The 21623-nt window shown below is 37.5% G+C and overlaps 1 protein-coding gene across 2 annotated transcripts in view; it reads right to left on the bottom strand.

Annotated features, from left to right (window-relative positions):
- The window catches only part of LOC148847990 (uncharacterized), a 51047-nt gene extending 34542 nt beyond the window's left edge, over positions 1-16505 (bottom strand). For both annotated transcript variants that reach the window (XM_088949940.1, XM_088949941.1), the window contains exons 1-6: positions 16157-16505; positions 15958-16005; positions 15744-15804; positions 15539-15571; positions 14303-14427; positions 13165-13299 (exon numbers count right to left, since the gene is read on the bottom strand). In XM_088949940.1, the coding sequence (XP_088806066.1) occupies positions 13165-13299; positions 14303-14427; positions 15539-15571; positions 15744-15804; positions 15958-16005; positions 16157-16292 (538 nt within the window). In that variant the 5' untranslated portion in view covers positions 16293-16505. The remainder of the gene's footprint in view (positions 1-13164; positions 13300-14302; positions 14428-15538; positions 15572-15743; positions 15805-15957; positions 16006-16156) is intronic.
- Between the last annotated feature and the right edge of the window lie 5118 nt (positions 16506-21623).

Below are 21623 nucleotides of genomic sequence, written 5' to 3'. Positions count from 1 at the left end.
GAAGTCATTCTACAAGGCACTAGTAAGAGAGAGTTTGGATTCAAGAACCAGATAAAAGGTGTGTGGGGTAATCCAGTACCCCCAAGGGTAGAGAGGCATTTGCTTGGTTGGTAGCGCATGACAGCATTCTTAGTACTGACCATCTGAAGATTAGAGTTAGATACCATGGAGCATTTCAACCTGCAACTTCATGGATTTGAACTCTAGTCTATGCTGAGGGAAAGATGCCATAGCCACACAGTTGTTGGCACAACAAGCAATTGGGATAAGTCAGATGATGAATATGTTTAAGCTTAGCACATGCACGCATGCAAATGCATTTATGTAGGCATTTGTTGCAAACAATTCATGTGTGCATTCTACAAAGCAGAAACTACAGAGAAGCAGGTATGGAACTAAGTTTTTTTAACGTAAATTTTTCATTAATTGAAAGAAAAATCATTACAATGGAATGGCAGGTATCAACAAAGTATACTTTATCTGCTTCTCAACAAAGTATTCTGAGAAACAGATACATGAGACAGACCAGCTAAGCCACTTTGCAGAGATTACATTGGACCTATTGGTGGTATCATGGAGCACTTCATCCTTCAACTATGTAGGTAAGGCTGCAACTTGGACCAGGTTGGCCTGAACACAACCCCAAAAAAATCAGGTTGGGTTGGGTTGGGTTGATGCTTGGGTTAGGGTTAGGGTTGAAATTCATGAACCCAACTTTACTTCGGGTTGGGTTAGGGTTGACCCCTCAGGCAACCCGAATCCGACTCTATAATTCATATCATAAATTGATTTTTTAGATGCATGATAGTTGTATAGCCCCCACCACATGGTATCATGTATTTCTTTTAAGATAATCTCTTCACTTAATCCTAATCGGAAAGACTAAAACCTTAATAACATATTTTATGTTTTTTTTTGAGTATTTTATTCATCTCCTCTCTGTTGTTTGCCACCCATAAAATATCTATCATAACCATAACTCACAATAAACTATAGTCATTTCAAACACATTTTTCTGAATGTTCTTCTAAAAGAATCAATAAAAACATCAACAAACAAATACTAATGAAATATAGGATTAAGTAGTGAAAATTGAGTTGAGATTTGAAATTGAGAAGTTCTATGAGATTTTAAGGGATGGAAAGAAGGTTGCGTTGGGCCCAACCCGAGCCCATCCCAACCCAAAGTTGACTTCGGGTTGGGTAAGGATGGAAGAAATTTAATTAGGGTTAGTGTTAGGGTTGGGTAGGTCAGGTTGAAGGTCAGGTTGGGTTAGGGTTAGGGTTGGGCTGGGTTGGCCTCAACCCGACCTAACCCGGCCCGATTTGCAGCCCTATATGTAGATCACAACCTAGTTTTCTACTAAGGACAAATAATGCATGAGCATTTGGACAACAGGTAATTGGCACCCCATACACCTCAGGCAAGTTACTTGCTTCACCTTCATCTACCTCTCACACCTTTGCAGTAAAAGAAAGTGGATTGGCTCCAACAAAAGTGATCTGTTAGGAAGGTTAATGCCTGAAGACTAACACTTATGAGATCCTACAAAGGAAACAGCCTGACTGGTGTTTATCTCTACATGTCTGCCTCCTCTGTAATAGGAGTGGAGAAAGTACTTACCATCTGCTAATCCCCTGTACTTTTGTTACTAGCATTTGGGATTGGTTTTTTGCTCTTCTGAATGCAAGTGGATTCCTCCATCTGAATTGGCAACTCTCTTCCACTCAAATTTCATCAATCCATTAAGGAGAAGAAGGAAAACATTATGGAGATGTACCAGGACAGCAGTTGTATGGTCCATCTGGGAATAAAGGAATAGGAGATCGTTCAGAGATAAGGCCCAAAATAGACATGCCATCAAGAAAACATCACAACGGAAGTATATCATTGGGTTAAAACAGTGGGGCTTTACAATTTCTTTTCCACCAATGACATCACCAGAGCTTGGCAAGGGGTAGCTAACTCTTCTACCACTAGAGCTGTTGTCATTTCTCAATGGGAACCACCAGCAGCACATTTAATCAAATTAAACTTTGATGGATGCTGCAGGGGCAATCTGGGCCTATCGGGAACAGAAGGGATCATTAGAAACTATAATGGGAATCATAGCACTATTTTCAGAAGGCCATGGGAACTAAACAAGAGTAGAGATTTTAGCAGTGGTACAAGGGTTGAGGATGGCAAAAAAACCTAAACTATAAAAATTGTTAATTGAGAGAGACTCCAAATTGGTGGTGGAGGAAAGGACTCCTTGACAGTATAGAAACATTATAAGGGTGATAAAAGGAGCTAAAAAGAAATAGAATTGTTTATGCAACTTCAGCTTATAGATGAGCTAACAGATTGGCAGATATTTTGGCAAAATAAGGAGTGCACAGAGAACTTTTTTTGGGGTGCAGGGAGGACCCATGGTGTAAAAAGATAGCAAAATAGCCATACCAATCTCAAGGATGCTTGTCATTTTTACATAACTCGCTCTTTTTTAAATTAAAAAAAAAAATCAATTAAGATGGCTTGGGCCTAGGGACGCAAGGCTGCAAACTGCAGTCTAAGGCCCCAATAACTTCCCACATTGAAAACATTCAAAAGATCAGCATCCAAAAGAAGGCCTATCAACAATAAGAATTCAAGACACAAACCCAGAGCCTGCAAGCTCGGTTCCATCTTGCTAGATTGTCAACTCATAGAGAGACTTTCCTTCAGACTTAGCCCCCCCCAAGCCATGGTAACAGTCAACCTCAATTTTCAAGGTAGAAGGATCACCCAGAGACCACAAGTAGGAGATTCTTTTAAGTTTTTCAAGACACAAAACCATGGTAAAAGTCAACCTCAATTTGCAATGTAGAAGGATCACCCAGAGACCAAAAGAAGGCCTATCAACAATCAGAATTCAAGACACAAACCCAGAGTCCGCAAGCTCGGTTCCATCTTGCTAGATTGTCAACTCGTAGAGAGGCTTTCCTTCAGACTTAGTTCCCCACCCCAAAGCCATGGTAATAGTCAACCTCAATTTTCAAGGTAGAAGGATCATCCAGAGACCACAAGTAGGAGATTCTTTTAAGTTTTTCAAATCTTACTGGACTTTGGGATTCAGATTCATGTCATCTTTGGGGCTGTTTCATGTTAAGGTGCAAGAGGGGCCTTGAACTTTTCATCATCATACTAGACAGGACAAATCCGTTGCAAATAAATTGCAGGTCTAGTATCAACTAATTTTTTTTTTTATCAACAACAACTTCAGCAATTTTATTAAAATATCACAAGAATAGTTACAGCAAGGAAGACAAACACTCTTATCCTCCAAAAACAACTTAAGTCCTCAAAGAAAGAAAAGGAAAAAAAAGAAGCAATTTAGTTACAACTTAGCCCAAAACACTACATCCCTTTCTAACCCCTGTTTAGCTAGCCCATCAGCTATAGAGTTAGCTGATCTTTTAACCCAACTCATCCTGATTTCCATTTCCCGCACCAGCCACTTGAACTTTCTTCTCTCATTGCTGTACTTCCATAATCCACAGTTGTCTTTCCTCAGCCACCCTATCACCACCTCCGAGTCCCCTTCAATTATGAGTTTTCTGACGTCCATCTCCTTAGCTTTCTGAACTCCTTCCATAACTGCCAAGATTTCAGCTCTAAGAGAATCCCCCACTCCAATTGGACCTGAGAACATGGCTGAAATAACCCCATTCTCATCCCTAAAAACACCCCAAATCCCTGAACGTCCAGGATTCCCCCTACAACTCCCATCAAAATTCAATTTTAGGAATCCAGCAGGTGGGGGTGTCCAAGACACCTTCACAACTGATTTGGACTTCATACAGCTTGCAATCTCACCCCACTTCCTCAACATGCCATCCACTGTGTAGTCTGTGAATAGCTCTAGAGATTTCAGCCACTGTACAGCCCTAATATGGATCACAGCCCTCAATTCTTCAGCCCCTCTCTCTTCATCTGAGAAGATTCTAAGATTTCTTTCTTCCCATAAAGACCAGCATACTACAGCCCTCAGTCCTCTCCACATAGTCCTTCCCCTTTTCACGCGCCACCTGAACAAAGAAGGAGAAAAAAGGCTCTGCAGATCTGAAGGAGGGTTCCACCTGCGCCCAAAGAGAGAAAAAACCCATTCACAAATGGACTTTGCAAATTAGCACGATACCAGTAAGTGAAAAACCAGTCTCCCCATCCGCTTTGCATAGAACACACCAATGAGGTTGTAGTGAAGGAGATGAAGAATCGAAGGACTTTTCTGTTGATGCTACTAGCATGGGCAATGTAAACAACGAAGGTAGTTGTGCTGGAGGTGACATGGATGGGTGGAATATTGCAAGCTTATTTCAGGGTGAATATTGCAATCAGTTTAACTCATTCCCAAGACTACAGAGTGTGCAAGGATTATCAGAAGAGGCAAACCGAGTGAACCGGAAGCAGAGCAAGAACACACCATCTAGGGGTGAACCAAGGGTAGAGTGGAAAGATCACCAGGATGACCAAAGGCCAGAAGCACTTCCCAACCAACTCAAGGAGATAGATGATTACCAACCTCTGGAACAAGAGAGGGAGGCCGGGAGCAGTCCTTTTCTAGCTTGTCCATCAGTCTCAGGTAACCAAGTGATTTCGGTTTGTGCTACTAATGTGTCTCCTGTGTCTTTGGTTCCAGATTTCGTTTCTGTTCCATGTCCTGTAGCCCATTAATATGCAGCCGAGCTAGTAGGCGGGCTCTCCGAGGAAGGGGAGAGGGGAAGGAAGGAAAGTGGGAAGGTGCGGGAAGGAAGGTATAGGAGTGAAAAGGTGTGGAAAATCATTAAAAGAATGTTTAAGGAAGTGGAAGGAAAGTTGATCTGGAGGAGGGAAGGGGAGGAAGGAAGAGGGGAGGGGTTAGTAGAGAGGAGGGAAAGGAATGAGGGTAGGGATGGAGAGGATTACGGGGAGAGAACAAGGAAGGAGGGAGGTAACAGGAGAGGGAGGATGGATGGAGAGGAAAGAACAGAGGTGGGACCAGAGGAGAGGAAGAAAGGGCAGGTGGACAGAGATGGAGGGGATTCTGTAGGAAGGGTAGGGGTGGAGGATTCGGTGAGATAAGACATGATAGCAGAAATTGTAGGGAAGTTGGGTTGTAGGTTGGAAAATTTGAATGCGTTGAAAGAAAGATTACAGAAGAGGAAGAAGGAGATCAGAACAAAGAAGAGGAGATTGAGTGAAGTACAGAGATTGAAGAGAGATGTAGAAGGAGACAAAAAGCTCGGGGTAAAAGGAGATAGAAGGAAAGGGGGAAAGTAGTGGGTAGGTGGCAAGGGGTTTAAAAAAGAAGCGGAATGAAGATTCTTAGTTGGAATGTGAGGGGAATTGGGAGTGCAAGGAAGAGAGCGACAATAAAAGAGGTAATAAGACGGTATGACCCAGACATTGTGCTGTTGCAAGAGTCTAAGAGAATGGAGTTTAATAACAAATGGGCAAGGAGTGTATGGAAAGCCAGGGGGATTAGCTGGGTGGCGGTTCCTTCGTGGGGTGCTTCCGGGGGGATTGTAACAATGTGGAAGAGGGATGTGGTTGAAGGTTTGGAGGAGTTGATCAGAAAGTACTCGGTTTCCATGAAGTTTAAGCAGTAAGAGGATGATTATATGTGGGTGCTCACAAATGTTTACGGGCCGAATGACTACAGAGAGAGGAAAGAGTTGTGGGAGGAATTGGCTGATGTTAGAGGGTTGTGGGATGGGCCCTGGTGCATGGGTGGGGATTTCAATGTGATCGATTCTTGGAGGAATCCAATAAGGTTAATCAGAGGGTGACAAAAAGCATGAGGAAGTTTAACAGTTTTGTAGATGCCTTTGAGCTTAAAGAGATTCCCCTAGCCCATAAGACATTTACATGATCAAATCTCCAATCTAAACCCATTTGCTCTAAGCTGGATAGGTTGCTGTTCTCTTTGGATTGGGAAGAACATTGGGGAACCTTGGCTTCTAGGGTTCTCCCAAGGGTGACTTCGAATCACTGGCCCATAGTGTTATGTAAGGAAGAAAGAAGGTGTGGAGGTCCTACCCCCTTTAGATTTGAAAATATGTGGTTAATTCATCCAGGGTTTACTAACAAAGTGAGGGAGTGGTGGTATGAGTGTAACCCACTGGTGGAATGGGAGGGGATGAGATTCCATAAGAAACTACAATTCTTGAAAGCAAAAATCAATGAGTGAAATTTGGTGGAGCTTGGGAGGATAGAAGAAAGAAAGGGAGATCTTATGGATAAGATTGAAAGCCTTGACTCTAAAGAAGAAATGGGAGAATTTGGAGAGGAAGACAATGATCTCAAGAGAGATTTGAGAAGACGGATAGAGGACTGCCTGCACAAGGAGGAAATGAGTTATATTAATAGCGGCATGATTATCACAATACAACATTAAGGGCTTATCATTAGCAATATCCAACTCCTCAAATAATGACTTCAGTCATAGGATTTCAGCCACACCATTAGCCATAGATCTATATTCAACTTCAGCACTAGAACAAGAAACAACACTTTGTTTCTTACTCTTCCAAGAAACAAGGTTACCTCCTACAAAAGCGCAATATCTAGAGGTAGACCATCTATCATCAACACTCCCAGCCCAATCAGCATCTGTATAGACATCTATCTTTATGTGATTATTATCTTGAATAATATACCTCTACCTGGACACCTCTTCACGTATGTTAATATCCTCTCAATTACAAGGAGGTGAGTAGTTCTAGGGGAGTGCATATACTAACTAACAACGCTGACTGCATAACTGATGTCCGGTCGTGTGAGACAAAGATAGAGGAGTTTTCCAACTAACCGTTGGAACATAGCTTTGTCTTCAAGTGGCTCTCCACCCTCTGCACTGATCTTGTGATTCTATTCAATAGGTGTATATGCAGGCTTAACACCCAACTTTTCAGTTTCTTCCAATAGATCTAGAACATACTTTCTTTGAGAAACAAAAATTCCATGTTTAGATCTAGCTACCTCAATACCCAAGAAGTATCGTAGCTCTCCCAGATCTTTCACCTCAAACTCTTGATGAAGGAGTTGTTTAAGAGACCCAATCTCACTGTTATCATTCCCTGTCACTACAATATCATCCACATATATAGCAAGTAAAGTCAAAGAAGAATCCACTCTCTTAATGAACAATGTATGATCTGACTGGGCCTGTACATAGCCGAATTTTTCAAGGGCTTGTCTGAATCTATCAAACCAAGCTCTGGGGGACTGCTTTAGTCCATACAAGGCTTTATTCAACCGGCAAACCTTCTTTCCAGTCTCTGCATCATAAAATCCAGGAGGTAATGTAGACTTCTTCCTGTAAGTCTCCATTGAGGAAAGCATTTTTAACATCCATCTGGATCAAGGGCCAAGAATAACTGGCTGCAAGGGATAATAAAACTCTAATAGTGGTCACCTTTGCTACTAGAGCAAAAGCCTCCAAGTAGTCTATACCATAAGTCTGAGTAAATCCCTTTGCAACTAACCGGGCCTTGTACCTTTCGATGGAAGCATCAGCATTATGTTTCACAGTAAATACCTATCTACATCCAACCGGTTTCTTCCCTTTAGGCTAGTCAACTAGATCCCAAGTATTATTCCTCAGAAGAGCATCAATTTCCACCGTCATTGCATCTTTCCACTCGGGAACTGACAAGGCTTCCTGCACTGTTCTGGGATAGGAATATCAGTAATGGATGTGAGAAAGGACCTATAAGAGGGGGACAGGTGATCATAGGGCAAGAACTAGGAAATGCAATGAGTTGTGGATGTGGTGCAACGCCGTTTGCCTTTACGGACTGCAATGGGGAGGTCAAGGTCACCAAAGGAGGTAAGGGTGCAACAGTGGAAGGTATCTCAGTGGGACCTGGATCTGATAAAGGGACTGTGGTAACTGGATCTGGATCCGCAGAAGGAACCGGGGTTGACCTGGACTGTTGATGACCGAAATCAACCTGCCTCCACCGCCTGTTATAGACTCTCAAATTTTGACACCTCTGACAACGCTCCCCATTACATCCCTCATCACTCAACGGAACAGGTAAAGGAACTTCTAATGAGTTAACCCAACTCTCACTACTCTCCCCCTGAGGAAAAACCCTAGGATAATAGGGTACATCATCAATGAAAGTAACATCTATAGAGACAAATCTCCTCTCAGAAGTAGGTTCATAGTAGCAATAACCCTTTTGAGTTTGGGCATAACCAAGAAAAATACATTTAGAGGCCTTAGGATCAAATTTGAAACGATGAGGTCCAAGAATCTAAACAAAGCATGTGCAACCAAAGGTTTTAAGGGGAACAGTAAACAATTCTTTATCAGGGTATGGAAGGGTAAATGGAGGCTTCATGTCAAGAACATGTAAAGGAACTCGATTAATTAGATACACTACTGTAAGAATAGCATCTCCCCATAAACGAATAGGCACATTGGATTTAAACATAATGCTTTAGCCACCTCCAATAATGTGCCTATTCTTCCTCTCAGCAACCTCATTCTGTTGTGGTGTATAAGGGCAAGTACTCTGGTGAATAATCCCATGATCAAGCAAATAAGAGGCTAATGAACTGATAAAGTATTCTTTCGCATTATCGGATCTGGAGATTTTGATTTTGACTCCAAACTGGGTTAAAATCATCTGATGAAAGATTTGGGTCAAAGCAAGAACCTCATCTCGAGAACACATAAGGTAAACCCAAGAAAAATGGGTATAGTCATCAACAAACAACAAGAAATATATGTATCCCCCCATAGCAGTGATGCGATACAAGCCCCAAACATCGGTATGCACAATATCAAAAAAATTACTACTTTTATTACTCGATGAATAAGATGTTCTACAATGCTTTGCAAGCTCACAACTCTCACATCTCAAATTGGACATCTAAACAGACTCAAATAAATTTAGAAACAAACTCTTCAAAGACTGAAATGATAAATGACCCAATAGATTATGCCAAAGCATAACCTAACTAACAAACTGAGAAACAAAAGACTTTCTATCTTCACTATCTTCCCAATGAGAACTCTCTCCAAGCAGATAGATCCCATTCGTCTCACGCCCAGTCCCAATCACCTTCCTTGTCCCCAAGTCCTAAAAAACACATCAGTCAAGGAAAAAAGTTACTGAACAATTCTGATGTTTTGTAATGCTATTGACTGAAAGCAAGTTAGTATTAAACTTAGGAACATGCAGAACTAAAGATAAGGAAATGGTATTAGACAACTTGATATCTCCCTTGCCAGAAATAGGAACAAGGGAACCATCAGCAATGGACACTATCTCTGCCAGAAGATAAGTGATAGGTAGTGAACAGTGATGGCCAGCCAATCATATGGTCAAATGCACCTAAGTCTATTACCCAACAATGTTCAGTGTTATCTGGAGTTGAACCATGATAAGCTGAGGCCCGAGTACCTGAATGAGCAAATACTGATGTGGGAGGAGCTAATGGCGGCTGCGATGATTGAGCTGAATTGCCAACTTCCTTTTCCAACTGAGTCAGAGCAGCCTGGACAGCAGCTAGGGTGTCCAGAGGTGTTTCTTTTGTGCCCAATGATGATGCACAACCAGTATTAACAGCCATATTAGCATTACCCCTTTTGTTCCTGAGTTTTGCTAGACTAGATGAGGGTGCGGCTTCCAACATGTGTCTTTAGTATGCTTAGGTTTCTTGCAATGTTCACACACTAGATCCCACTTGTCTTCCTTCCTTATATCCCTCTCTGTATCACCCTCAGACTTAGGTTTAACTGCTACTAAGGCTGGTGGGAAGGGCTGATGTTGCATCATAACCTCTCCTAATCTCTTCACTATGCACTAAGGAGTAGGCTTGAGATAAGGTCACACTGTCCCTTGTTAGTAGTTGTTGTCTCACAATATCATAGTCAGGATTTAGACCAGCTAGGAACTCAAAAACCCTATTAGTTTCAACTTGCTTTAGTATCAGTCTGTGCATCCTTCTAACTTTCCCACTCAAGTGTTTCTAGGTGGTCAATTTCATGCTGCAGAGATTTCAAGGTAGAGAAGTAAACCGAGACCGGTTTCTCTCCTTGCTTTAGGTTGTTAACCTCACACTTCAATTCATAAGCCCTAGCAACATTAAGGGGTTGGGAGTAAGTCTCTTTCATGACATCCCAGATTTCCTTGGTTGTTTTTGCCCACAAATAGTTTCGGCTAATATGTAGCTACATAGAGTTGCACAGCCATGTCATAACCAAATAGTTCTCCTGAACCCATTTGGTATAAGTTTGGTCCTCCTCAGTTGGTTCTTTCACATCTCCCAAAAAGTAACTCAGTTTTCCTCTGCCCCCAATGGCCATCATGGCTGATTGAACCCATTCTAAGTAGTTTGATCCATCAAACTTCACAGTTGTAATTTGAAAGGCATTCTCAGACATGTTACTAGAATTGTCAGTCCCAAAAATGCCTTCCCCCTGATTCTTGAACTCCATTCTTGTTCAAGAATTAATAAAAAAAAAACTACTGTAATAGAAAAACAGCACCCAAACAACTGATAACAGTCAGCCTAGGTCTTCCAAAGAACAAAGAAAACAAAATTCTGAATGAAACCAGTTCAAAATCTGATCTGAAACCAACAACAGTTCTGAATTTTAGGGTTTTCTCTCAAAACCCTAAAGGAAAAACACAGATTTTCCAGCCACACCTCTCAGAATAAACCAAGATTATTTTTTTCAAAGTTATTGTCAAGAAAAAAGCATACTTTATGAAAGAAAATCTCTGACCACCACCTTCTGTCTGATGCAAAACCCTAATCTTAAGGATCCAAAGCCTTTTTTTATTCTTCCTAACTACTGGAACTCTCCCAGCCTTCTACAATCTTCTTAGTAGCAGTCGCACACTACTAGTAACCTCCAAGAATTAGTCGATCCTCCTTTGTTGAAAAACTTCTAAACCTAGGAGATTCTCATTAAGTCAATCTAATTAGACTAACATAAGGGCTCCTAGGTCGGCTCCGATACCAAGCAGTCGATCAAGACTACCATCAGTCTTGAATTCAAAAGAAAAAGAATGAAGAAATTGTAGAAGGGAAGAAGAAGAGAGGTGAGAAGAGAAGAAGCACATGAAGAGATTTTTGAAAAGAGAGAGGGTTGGTCTTAACATCAGCCGACTCACTCTTAATATTTATATATGCTGACTAATTGTAAAAGGGTTGAATTGCCCTTATTGCTTACATGGAAAATAAACTAATAATAAAGCTGAAATAACTACCAACTAACACTAACATAACTAACATAAATATGCTGACATACGAACACAGTGGGGACCACATCAGTGTTCTCTACAAATTGCTTGTGGACATTGCTCTGATTTCAGCATCCCATCCATTTTGCTCCATCTCATGTATGCTTGTCACTATTCTAGTCCATAGCTTCTCCTGCTCCAAAGGAAACCTCCACAACCACTTTCCCAAGAGGGTCAAGTTCCTTTTCCCGATATTCCTGAGCCCCAAACCTCCACAAGCTTTACTCCTGGTCACCATTTTCCAGCTAACTCTATGGTCCCTCTTCTCCTCTCCCGGCTCCCAAAGGAAATCTCTCATTAATCTCTCCAACCTACTGGAAACCTTCACTGGACTTTTGAACACTGAAAGGAAATAAATGGCTAAGTTTGCTAGCGTGGCCTTGATCAGTGTAATCCTTCCACCAAGGGAGAGATAATTCTTTTTCTAAGAAGCAAGCCTTTTTTCAAATCTCTCCACCACCGGGCTCCAAAAACTCTCTCTCTTGGGATTATCACCTAGGGGCAAATCTAAATAACTCAAAGGCCAATCTAAGACTTCACACCCAAGCACTTATGCATTCTCCCTAACCTTTCCCTCCTCCATATTCACACTCGCTACACAACTCTTCCCGGAAGTTCACTTTCAGGTTTGACATTTGCTCAAAAAGTTGAATCACTAATTTCAAATTCCCGATGAACCTCACATTACCTCCTTCACAAAACAATATCGTATCATCAGCAAACTATAAGTGAGTGAGTGGGATGTCCTCCCTACCAAGCCTCCATCCTCTAATGAGACCCCTAGAGTATGCTCTATGAATCAACCTTCCCAGCACATCAGCAACAAGTAAGAATAGAAAAGGGGATAGGGGGTCACCCTATCTTATACCCCTAGTGGCTGGGAAAAAATCTACCACTGTCCCATTCACTAGTAATGAGTAATGACAATTCCAAACATACCCTGTGATCCATTTACACCATCTAGCCCCAAACCCCGATTTGGTCATGACTTTCCTCAAAAATTCCCAATCCACCATGTCATATGCCTTCTCTAAATCCAGTTTACAGACCACCCCCTTCTTTTTATCCTTCTTGAAACTCTCCACACTCTCATTGGCAATGAGGATTTGATCTGTAATCTGTCTTCCACTCACAAAGGCACCCTGATTTTGTTCATTAAGTCTGGCAATACCTTCTTCAATCTCAAAGATAACACCTTTGCAATGATTTTGTACAAGATATTGACCAAACTAATTGGTCTAAAATCCCTTGGGTGTGAGGTTTCTTTCTTTTGGGGAATCAGAGCAAGGAAAGTGGAGTTCACCCCCAGATTAATAATTCCTCTCCTATGAAACTCCTCAAAAACCCATAGAGAGGTCTGAGCTATAATGTGGTTCATCCCTCCCTAGGCAGTCATATTTGTACTCTTTTTTTCATATTTTTTGTCTCTTTATATTTTTTACTAGTTGCTTTGGTTCCTATTGCTTATTTTCTACTTTCCCTCCCTTTAGTTTTGAGAAGGTAGGGTATTTTATCAATTGAGAAGGTAGTTTATTTGTAGAGAAATGCTAGTAAATGAGTTTGTGCAACTCTTTAAATTTTTTTCCTTACAAACAAAGTAGGACCTATCAAAAGAAATGTCCAACCTTGAGTGTGTCTTTTCATGCGTTCCACCATGTATGTGGGACAAAGTTTCCAAGAGTCACACAAACTCATTGTTTAGTAGAATTCCCCTTATTCATGCTACCCTTTTTTTTAATCAATAAATTCTTTGAGTTACTTATCAAAAAAAGAACAATAAAACAAACTCTGAGAAAGATAGATGTAAACTGTTGGAATGGTCTGGCAAGACTGCAACAGCTACAGAAAACTAATATAAACAATAGATATACTTCGAAAGAGTTTGCTAGCTTCTTACGTAAACATGCTCCATAGAGAGACAGAACGATCAACAAGTTTTCAATGGGAGATGTGGAAGAACCAACACATGTTATTATTGTCAAAGGATTCCATAAGTATACAAGAGCAGCAATATCCCCCGCAGAAAGAGTCTCTGAGTATCACAAGATTAGTGCAATAAACCAATTAATAAACGAAACAAATCAAACCACTTCATTTAAATATGATATAATAACAGAACAGTATTTGGTACAAAAAAGACAAAAGTACTTGCCAATCCAGCAATACTGAAAATTTTTAAAACACTTGTAGATTATAAATGTAAAAGATTGTGCAGTTTTATTCGTAGTCCATATGAAGCCATAACATATAAGCAATTTATTCAGAGTCAATATAGATTAATTAAAGAGGCAAATCTGATATTAAAAAAAAAAAACTAAAGAAGATAACTCATAGTTCAACAACATCATCTAAGCCTTGTCCTAATTATATAGGGTTGGTTACATGAATCCTATTCTGCAATTCCATCCCATTTAGTGCCACACCCGTTGCTAAACTATGATCTCTTAAATCATTTTTTGCTACTTCAACCCATGTCCTTCTTGGTCTACCGTCTACCCCTAGCTCTTCTAGCCCCTTCAACTTGTAACAAATAACTTCTTCTCACAAGTGCTGTAGACAGCTTTCTCTGCACATGCCCAAACCATTTAGTCTTCTTTACCTCATTTAATCACCTATCAGAGATACTCCTAGTCCTATGTCCTATGAAGAAGTTCCTTTCTGATCCTATACTTTCTGGTTTTCCTACTCATCCCCTTAACATGCATTTCTGCGACACCCATTTCCTGAACATCATAATTTTCAAGGTGCCAACACAAGGTTAGGTGGCAGACAGCACCTTGTCAGCTAGTCACCTAAGCTTCCACTAAAAGACAAAGCATTAAGTCATTCAGTTATTATGAAATGGCCCTTAAGACTTCTAGAAGGCAGTGCATTCTCTTTTTTTCTCCCTTTTTCGTGGGGGTTAGTAGTATATTAAGATTAAGAAGAAGACGAAGAAGAAGAAGAAGAAGAAGAAGAACAGACTTCCTTGAAAGGCAGATTTGTGACTTGTGAGGATAAGGAAGAAATATTGCTCTCATTGAATTCAAACTTACCTGAACTTTCTAACAAGCTTACAAGGTTTAGTGATCTCAAACTCTGACTGTATGCCAACTGTAGAGTCTGACCAGTTGCACGGATGAGCATTGCTGTCACCAAATCTGCAACCACAAACAACAAGCTGTATGCAAAAGGTCTTGAAATTAACATCTCGACTAAAGAAATTTATAGAGTGCCAACTTTAAAACATAAGAAACATAAAATTCCCTTGAAACAGAGATATATGAAGCTATAACTGCCTTCTGTTGAAATAAAATATTCACACACTACGCCTTCCGTTTTTTCCCTGATCAATAAAAGACAAATGATATCAAGAATGTCAAAGCCAGAACACACTTTGGGGACCAAGACCAAAAGACCCCGAGAACACAAGGTCCAAAGACTATTAATTGGTCATCAGAGTAAAACCACTATTATCTCCATTCTTTAATCTAAGAGACCTCAATGGCAGTGGGTAGTAGGCCTTTCAACCCTTTATGAGACATGAAATATGAATTAAGAACTGGGGATTCTCTGTGTAACTTCCTTTTACAGAACACTAAGAAAAATAACTATGTTTTTTTTTTTCCTTTTTTCATTAAAAATACAAATCCTTTTGAGAAGAGATATCTTACCTTCTAAGAGATTTCAGGCAAAACAATGTGCAAACCCGTTGGTTGCTCTTAATATGATTAATAATTTTCCTAGAGAATTCAGGTCATCATGATGCAAGGTATTAAGTTTCATTCTCCTCCAAAACAAATTTCCTTTTCAAAATGTTGACATTTTCAGAAAAATGCTTGGCCTCTCTCAGTTAACCCTCTAAATATGTCAATTTCTATATGTATTCAGTTCCAGTGGTGGTCAAAATTTCAACAAAGTTTAAAACCTTGACATGGGGAAGCCAGGAAATAGGAGCACAGCATCACTGAAGCAAGTAGATCACGTTACCTAATACGCTGTGCCAGTTATTTCCCAAATGGTAAAACCATTGGAGCAAAATATGTATATAAAAATGTTGGGCTTTATGTTCAATAGTATTAGAGGGCCATGAAGATATATAATCAACAAGGGCAAAACACAAGCAAATATGTTGAATTTAATGTTAGGTCATCTAGGTTAACAACTAAAAATAAAACAACAGATGGCTTGGTTGGCTTTCAATTCACCTAAAACTAAAAATAAAATAAAATAAAAAAAAGTTGATTTTGCAGAAAAATAAATAAATGCAGCTAGTGAATCAAAAACATCACCTGCACATTAGATGGCTTGGTTGGCCTTCAATTCTGCACCATCCGGAAAAAAAGGAGGATTAAAACTAATTATGTATTTTAAAGGATTTTAAGCAATTGGGAGAATGCAAGAGAGGAAAAATGTAATACTATTTCTATATTTCAGAACACGATGAGCAGAGACTGCTCCAGTCAAAGCCATGCTAGTAGACATAACCAGCATTACCTTTTAACAGTCAAAGGTCCGAGAATGGACAGCAGCATAGGAGAGCCGTGGTACATAGACCCTGCAGAATAGAGGAAATCACTCTGCTTGATGCCAATAGAAAGAAGGGAGAATAATGAAAGCAGCATCTTTTGGCAATTAAACAAACATTGAGTTGCTTTTAATTAACTCAATTAAAGCAACATTGAGTTAATTAAAAGCAAATAAAACTTACCTGCGTAAGGAGACATGGATGACTGTTTCAACCAGTAACCTTCAGCCACTGCAGATGAATGAAACAAGACACTCTGAGCCGCAATTCAACCATGAACAATGAATTCGAGCATAATAAAACCCTAAAACATGGTTTAAAGATGCTATTTCAAAAGAGAAAGAACATGTGTGGGATTTATAGAGAGATAAAGAATGTTTACAGCGACGGAGACTAGTAAGAGGTGTAGCGACTTCTGGGCGAAAACCCAAATTGAGATTTTCAGGGAAATATATCAGAACGAGTCTGAAGAAGAGAGAAGTGATCACCCAAACCCAAAACCATCTCGTTTTTTCCATTCTTCTCCCTGTAACCTTGCGACGGGAGCCAGTTAGAAGGACGATTATCAATTTTCAGATACAAACGAAAAATGAACAGGAGAAGAGAGAAGTTGAGAGTTGGAACTTCAGAAGGCAGAGTTCCGAGAGCGCGGAGCTGGTATTGAATGAATTGCTAGTTAGGGATCTGAATGGACTTGTTGGATCTACATGAAGTGCAGACTACAGAGGCTTACAGCTACAGGTACTGTTTTCTGAACATTAGCACGTTAATGCTAGCCGCACGGGTTTGCAGTCATGGGGTACATCCAGCACCGTCTATAATGAATAATGAGAGAACCTATTTTTCTGGTCCTTTTTTTGTGGATGATTAACGTCATGAACTAATTTACGGAATTAAACTCGTACCAATAGCTTTGCTGGTGTTCAAAAGTCCGGCGGATGGTCTGACCGATTGACCTCGGATGCCAATCTGCCAAACGAGAGATCACATTTGCGCCTCACAGGCCCCATGCACCTCAGCATGCATCGGGCATCTCCCGTTTTTGTCATTGAGGATGTTCTCAATACACGGTTTGGATGTTCTGTGGTGCGCGCTGTGCGGAGAAAACATTACGACTTCTTGGGGAAAATCATTAGGACTTCACATCGCGCCCCTGTGGGGCGTTTGGGGCGCACGGTGTGATTTCGTCTCTTACGGCAACTGTTGGATGAACGCCTTGATAGATCACATCTTCACTCCCACATTGTCACAAAGTGATTCTTTCACCATTTTGATATTTCTTTTTGTCACTCCCTCCAAAAATTTAATGTACTCTTTAAGATGAGGTAGGTAGTCAAGTGAATCAAGAGCGTATAAAGGTTAAGCACGAGATCCTCTTGATATTAAATTGTATACTTGTGATTACCAACAGTTAATGCAATACAAAGTGTCTTTTGACTAATTCGTGTGCCTTCTTGTTACCTTTTGTGTATTGCTGTTTATATTCATAGGTTTACTCGACCCCATCGAGCACTGCACAAGGCCTTGTTGCCTAACCCCGTGACAACATGCACATTTCAGCATGCATTGGAAACATCTTTCAATGTGCCAATCAACTGGTTGGTAAATTCTTATGTTGGTCATAGCCAAGACTTGATTGAAATCCTGCATGCACCTGGATGGAGGGGATGGGCTATCCCCCATTGTGTAGCTCTTCAAAAAATAAACATTGTGGGTGGTTCAGTTATTCAATTATGCAAATGATGAGTCCCGCAAATGGTATCCATGTATGAATTTAAATTTGAAATTATTTACCAACAAAAAATAATACAGTGATTCATTATTAACCAAAGCAACAAAAAAAAATCAAAATTGATACCGCCAAAGGCAATCTGAGTTCCATCCTTAGGTGAATAGAAATCAAGTTTTTCATGAGTTGTTGCTCAATTTGTGAAATGTTCAATTTGGCGTGGTCTAAACCAAACTTTAAAGCAAGCTTGAGCCTAATCAAGCTAATATTACATATAGTATTCTTAATTTATTATATGTATAATGATAAACAATTTTCTATGCATACTTTTTTTATTTTTATATGTATAATTTTAATTTTTATACATACAATTTTTTTATAGGAAGTGTGGATCACAATCAAGCTCGAGCCAAGCTGAGCTTGAACGTATAAGTTTTTGACTCAAGCTAGATTAACCAAATATTCGAGTAACTTGATTAGCTCAAGCCTCGTGTTTTTTGGGTGAGTTGAGCTTGATTAGCCAAATATCTGAGTAACTCGGTTCAAATCCACACATAATTGGGAGGCATTGGGTCAGGTGGGGTGAGATTTTGTTAAATTTCCAATCATCTTGAACTAGATATAGTTGAGATCCTTTTAGATACATTTTTAATAATAACAATCTCTCTTTATATATATATATATATATATATATATATATAATTGGAAAGTCCATGTTAGCATTCTCTCATTTGATATAAGTTTTTTATCTATTTTATCTTTTTTTTTTTGCATATTTTCTTACTTTCATTTGTTTTAAGATTATAAAAAAGTAATCATTGCCTATTTTTATTATATTAATAAAGTTGCACACTCAGTGTCTCTGTGCGTGAGAGAGAGAGAGAGAGAGGGTTAGTAATACAACATTATAAAATAAAACATTAATAAGTAAAATAATATAAATAGGTAAATATTATTTTAAAATTTATTAATTTAAAAATCCACTAAGCTTAGTAAAAATTAAAAACGCTAATAAAAATCAAACTTAATAATAAGAAATTTAAATAAAATTCCATTAATAAACTTAAAAACATCTCAATTCCACTTAAAAACTAGACTTAATAAACACTAATAAAAATAAGAAATTTAAATACAAAAAATATTATTTGATAGCTTTAATGATATTATGATTTAAATATGTGTTTGATATATTGCAAATAGAATATGTGTTCTAATGCTGTATTTTGTTATGTTTATTATTTTTATCGTATTAGATAACTTTATGTTAATATATTTATAATTAATTAATTAATAATATTGTTAAAAATAATCATTTTTATGAATTGAGAACTTTATTGTGCATAGTGCCCATACTGTACAAGAGACTTATATAAAATAGAAGACCCATTAAAAAATTAATGAAATTTTAAAATGTAGAACATGTTTTATGACTTGTACAAATAAGACAAGTTAAATGAGTATATTTAGAAACCCGTAATGTGCGATACACAATTTACAATAAAAATAAAAATGATGATGATGATGATGATGATGATGATAATAATAATAATAATAATAATAATAATAATAATTTATACATAATTTTAAACCTAATAACTATAATAATTAATTAGTAAAAATGACTAAAGTTGATACAAATATTAAAAGTTAGCAAGTTTTTATCTAGCAACCATTAAAGGTTAAGAAATTTATACTTAGGGATAACCATTTTTCTTATTTTCTTTTTGTTTTGAAAATATAAAATAATAATTGTTGTCGTTAATAAAATTGTATATCATTAATATTTAAAATTGCACACTATTACCAAGATATTATATTATTAGAGAGATATATACTATATTACAAATGAGAGATAATTAAAGGAGAGTATTGATGAGAAAGGGAGAGATAGAATTTATATATTATTAAAAAGAGAGAATGGGTGATGTATAAGTAAAATATTAATACAATATATTTTGTGGCAGGAGAATATTAATATTAATATTACTACTAACTAAGTAATAAATAAATAATAAAATAAAAATATTAATATTAATTATTCATTATAAATACTAAGATATTGATATTAAAATTGTTAGTTGATTCCAATTCAAACTCCAAATGAACCAAACAAGAGCAGTCAAAATCCAATAATTATGTATAACTATATAAAGTTTATAATTGATAAATATAATATTTTATATTTATATACATTTATTGTATATATGCTTTAAAAATAATTAGTTTTTTAAAGCTTTTTAATTTTGTTGTCATTTTAAACACAAATAAGGTGGTTGCAGATTAAAGGTGAAGATGATCCAAAACCCAACATAATAATCATATGCAAAATGTGGATTTAGATTTCATAATCAAATGCGAATGTGGATGCAATTGGTTCAAATATGAATCCAAACCATTCATAATCCTACCATTTACATTGTGTAGGGTTGGTGTAGATCTAAGATAGATCTAGCTCATAAGAAAATAATTGCTTGAGCCAAAAAATTTGTTGGTTTAGCCAAGTTTAGGTTAAGTTATAAATGATCATCCCTAAGTAGTCTTAAGACATTTATTATTAGGTCATTATTAGTTTTGATATTTTAATTAAATTTTATAGTTTTTATATGAAATGAAAATGACTTATTTTATTATTTTTAATATTTTTTACTTTTTATTATTATTTTATAAACTACTAATTTTTATTAATTTCTTAATTTTTAATACTTGCTAGATAAAGATTTACTAAATTCTAATTTTATTTATTAGGTTTCAAAATATAGTTTTATGACAATTAACCAATTAATAGGATTCTAATGTGAATAGGGATAGCAATGTTTCCCATCCCATTGAGTACTCAACTTCCTCGACCTAATGGGGTTGACGATGGATATTGCCTTGGTTGGGATGGGAATTGATAATGATACCCAACCGAGGATGGGGACAAGGATTTGTTTCAAAGTATTACACCCTGAGTTTGGACTTATATTAATTTAATTATGACTAAAAAAGTTAATGTATAGATTAATTTAATTATAACATTTAATGATTAATGAAATAAAATAAAACATTAACAGATAAATTGAAAAAAAACATTTATTTATTGAGTAATTAGCAATAATTTATTATTTTTGTTAAAGTTTATTAATATAATTTATCTAAATCATTAAATTATTTTTATAATGAATTACTAAAATAAAGAATAATAAAATTATTAATATAATTATCAGTTTCCATTATTTCACCTTTTCATAAATCTCATGCATTGAACGGGTCCCCACTACTAATAGTAATAATAATACAAGAGGTGCCATGACAACACATCTCTCCTTTCAGCAAACATATTTATCTTTTTGTTTTCTATTATTTGAATTTTTGCTTGTTCTTAAAAGAGTAACAAGCCTAATTAATGATTTTAGTTTATGAAAAATTACGGACAGGCCCATTGTAGATTTATGATTTCTACTGCAGAACTATAAACATTCAAAATGTCAAATACCCCCACTCTATACACCAATGCCAGCCTTTGAATTGACATCAATTCCGAGCTAACACCTACCTCAAGTGTACTTTGGGCCTAAAAATTCTGACATTGGCTGAACCGTCATTCTCCCTTTAATTTACCACTGTCTCTTTTGAAGTGTTACCTTTTTTCCATTGCATCTTCGCCATTAATGAGGATCCAATGCGTCTCTACCAATTGCAATTGTTCAACTTTTTATTATTGTTTTCTTCTTTTAAAGCAACTAATTAAGTAGCTCCTCTATGAGTGTCAAGAGACCATTAGAACATTAGTAGGTATTTTCTTTCACTTGACGACGTATTGTATTTTCAAAATGTTTGAAACTATAACACATTTCAATGGCCCCACATGTGATACCCACTAGGGCTCCCCACATTGCTTTTTACTTCATAAAACAACGAGGAATGCAAACATATCTATCCAATCCGATTCGAAGATTCAGTTATATCTCACATATGACGATTTGAATTTGAATCTGTTAAGGATATTGGGCATTCGAGTTCGGTCCAATTTGTTTTGAACTATGAAAAAAATAATAAATTACTAAAAGAAAAAAAAACATAGAAATAAATTTATATATAAAAAAATAAAAAATACAAGTATTTTCAACTATTTTTATCA

The sequence above is a fragment of the Nelumbo lutea genome, chromosome 6, assembly GCF_056320005.1.
Source record: "Nelumbo lutea isolate HS-2025 chromosome 6, American lotus-T2T, whole genome shotgun sequence".
In the NCBI taxonomy this organism is placed as follows: Eukaryota; Viridiplantae; Streptophyta; class Magnoliopsida; order Proteales; family Nelumbonaceae; genus Nelumbo; species Nelumbo lutea.
Note: the sequence above shows the minus strand (reverse complement) of the source record. Positions and strands in the feature narration are given on the sequence as shown.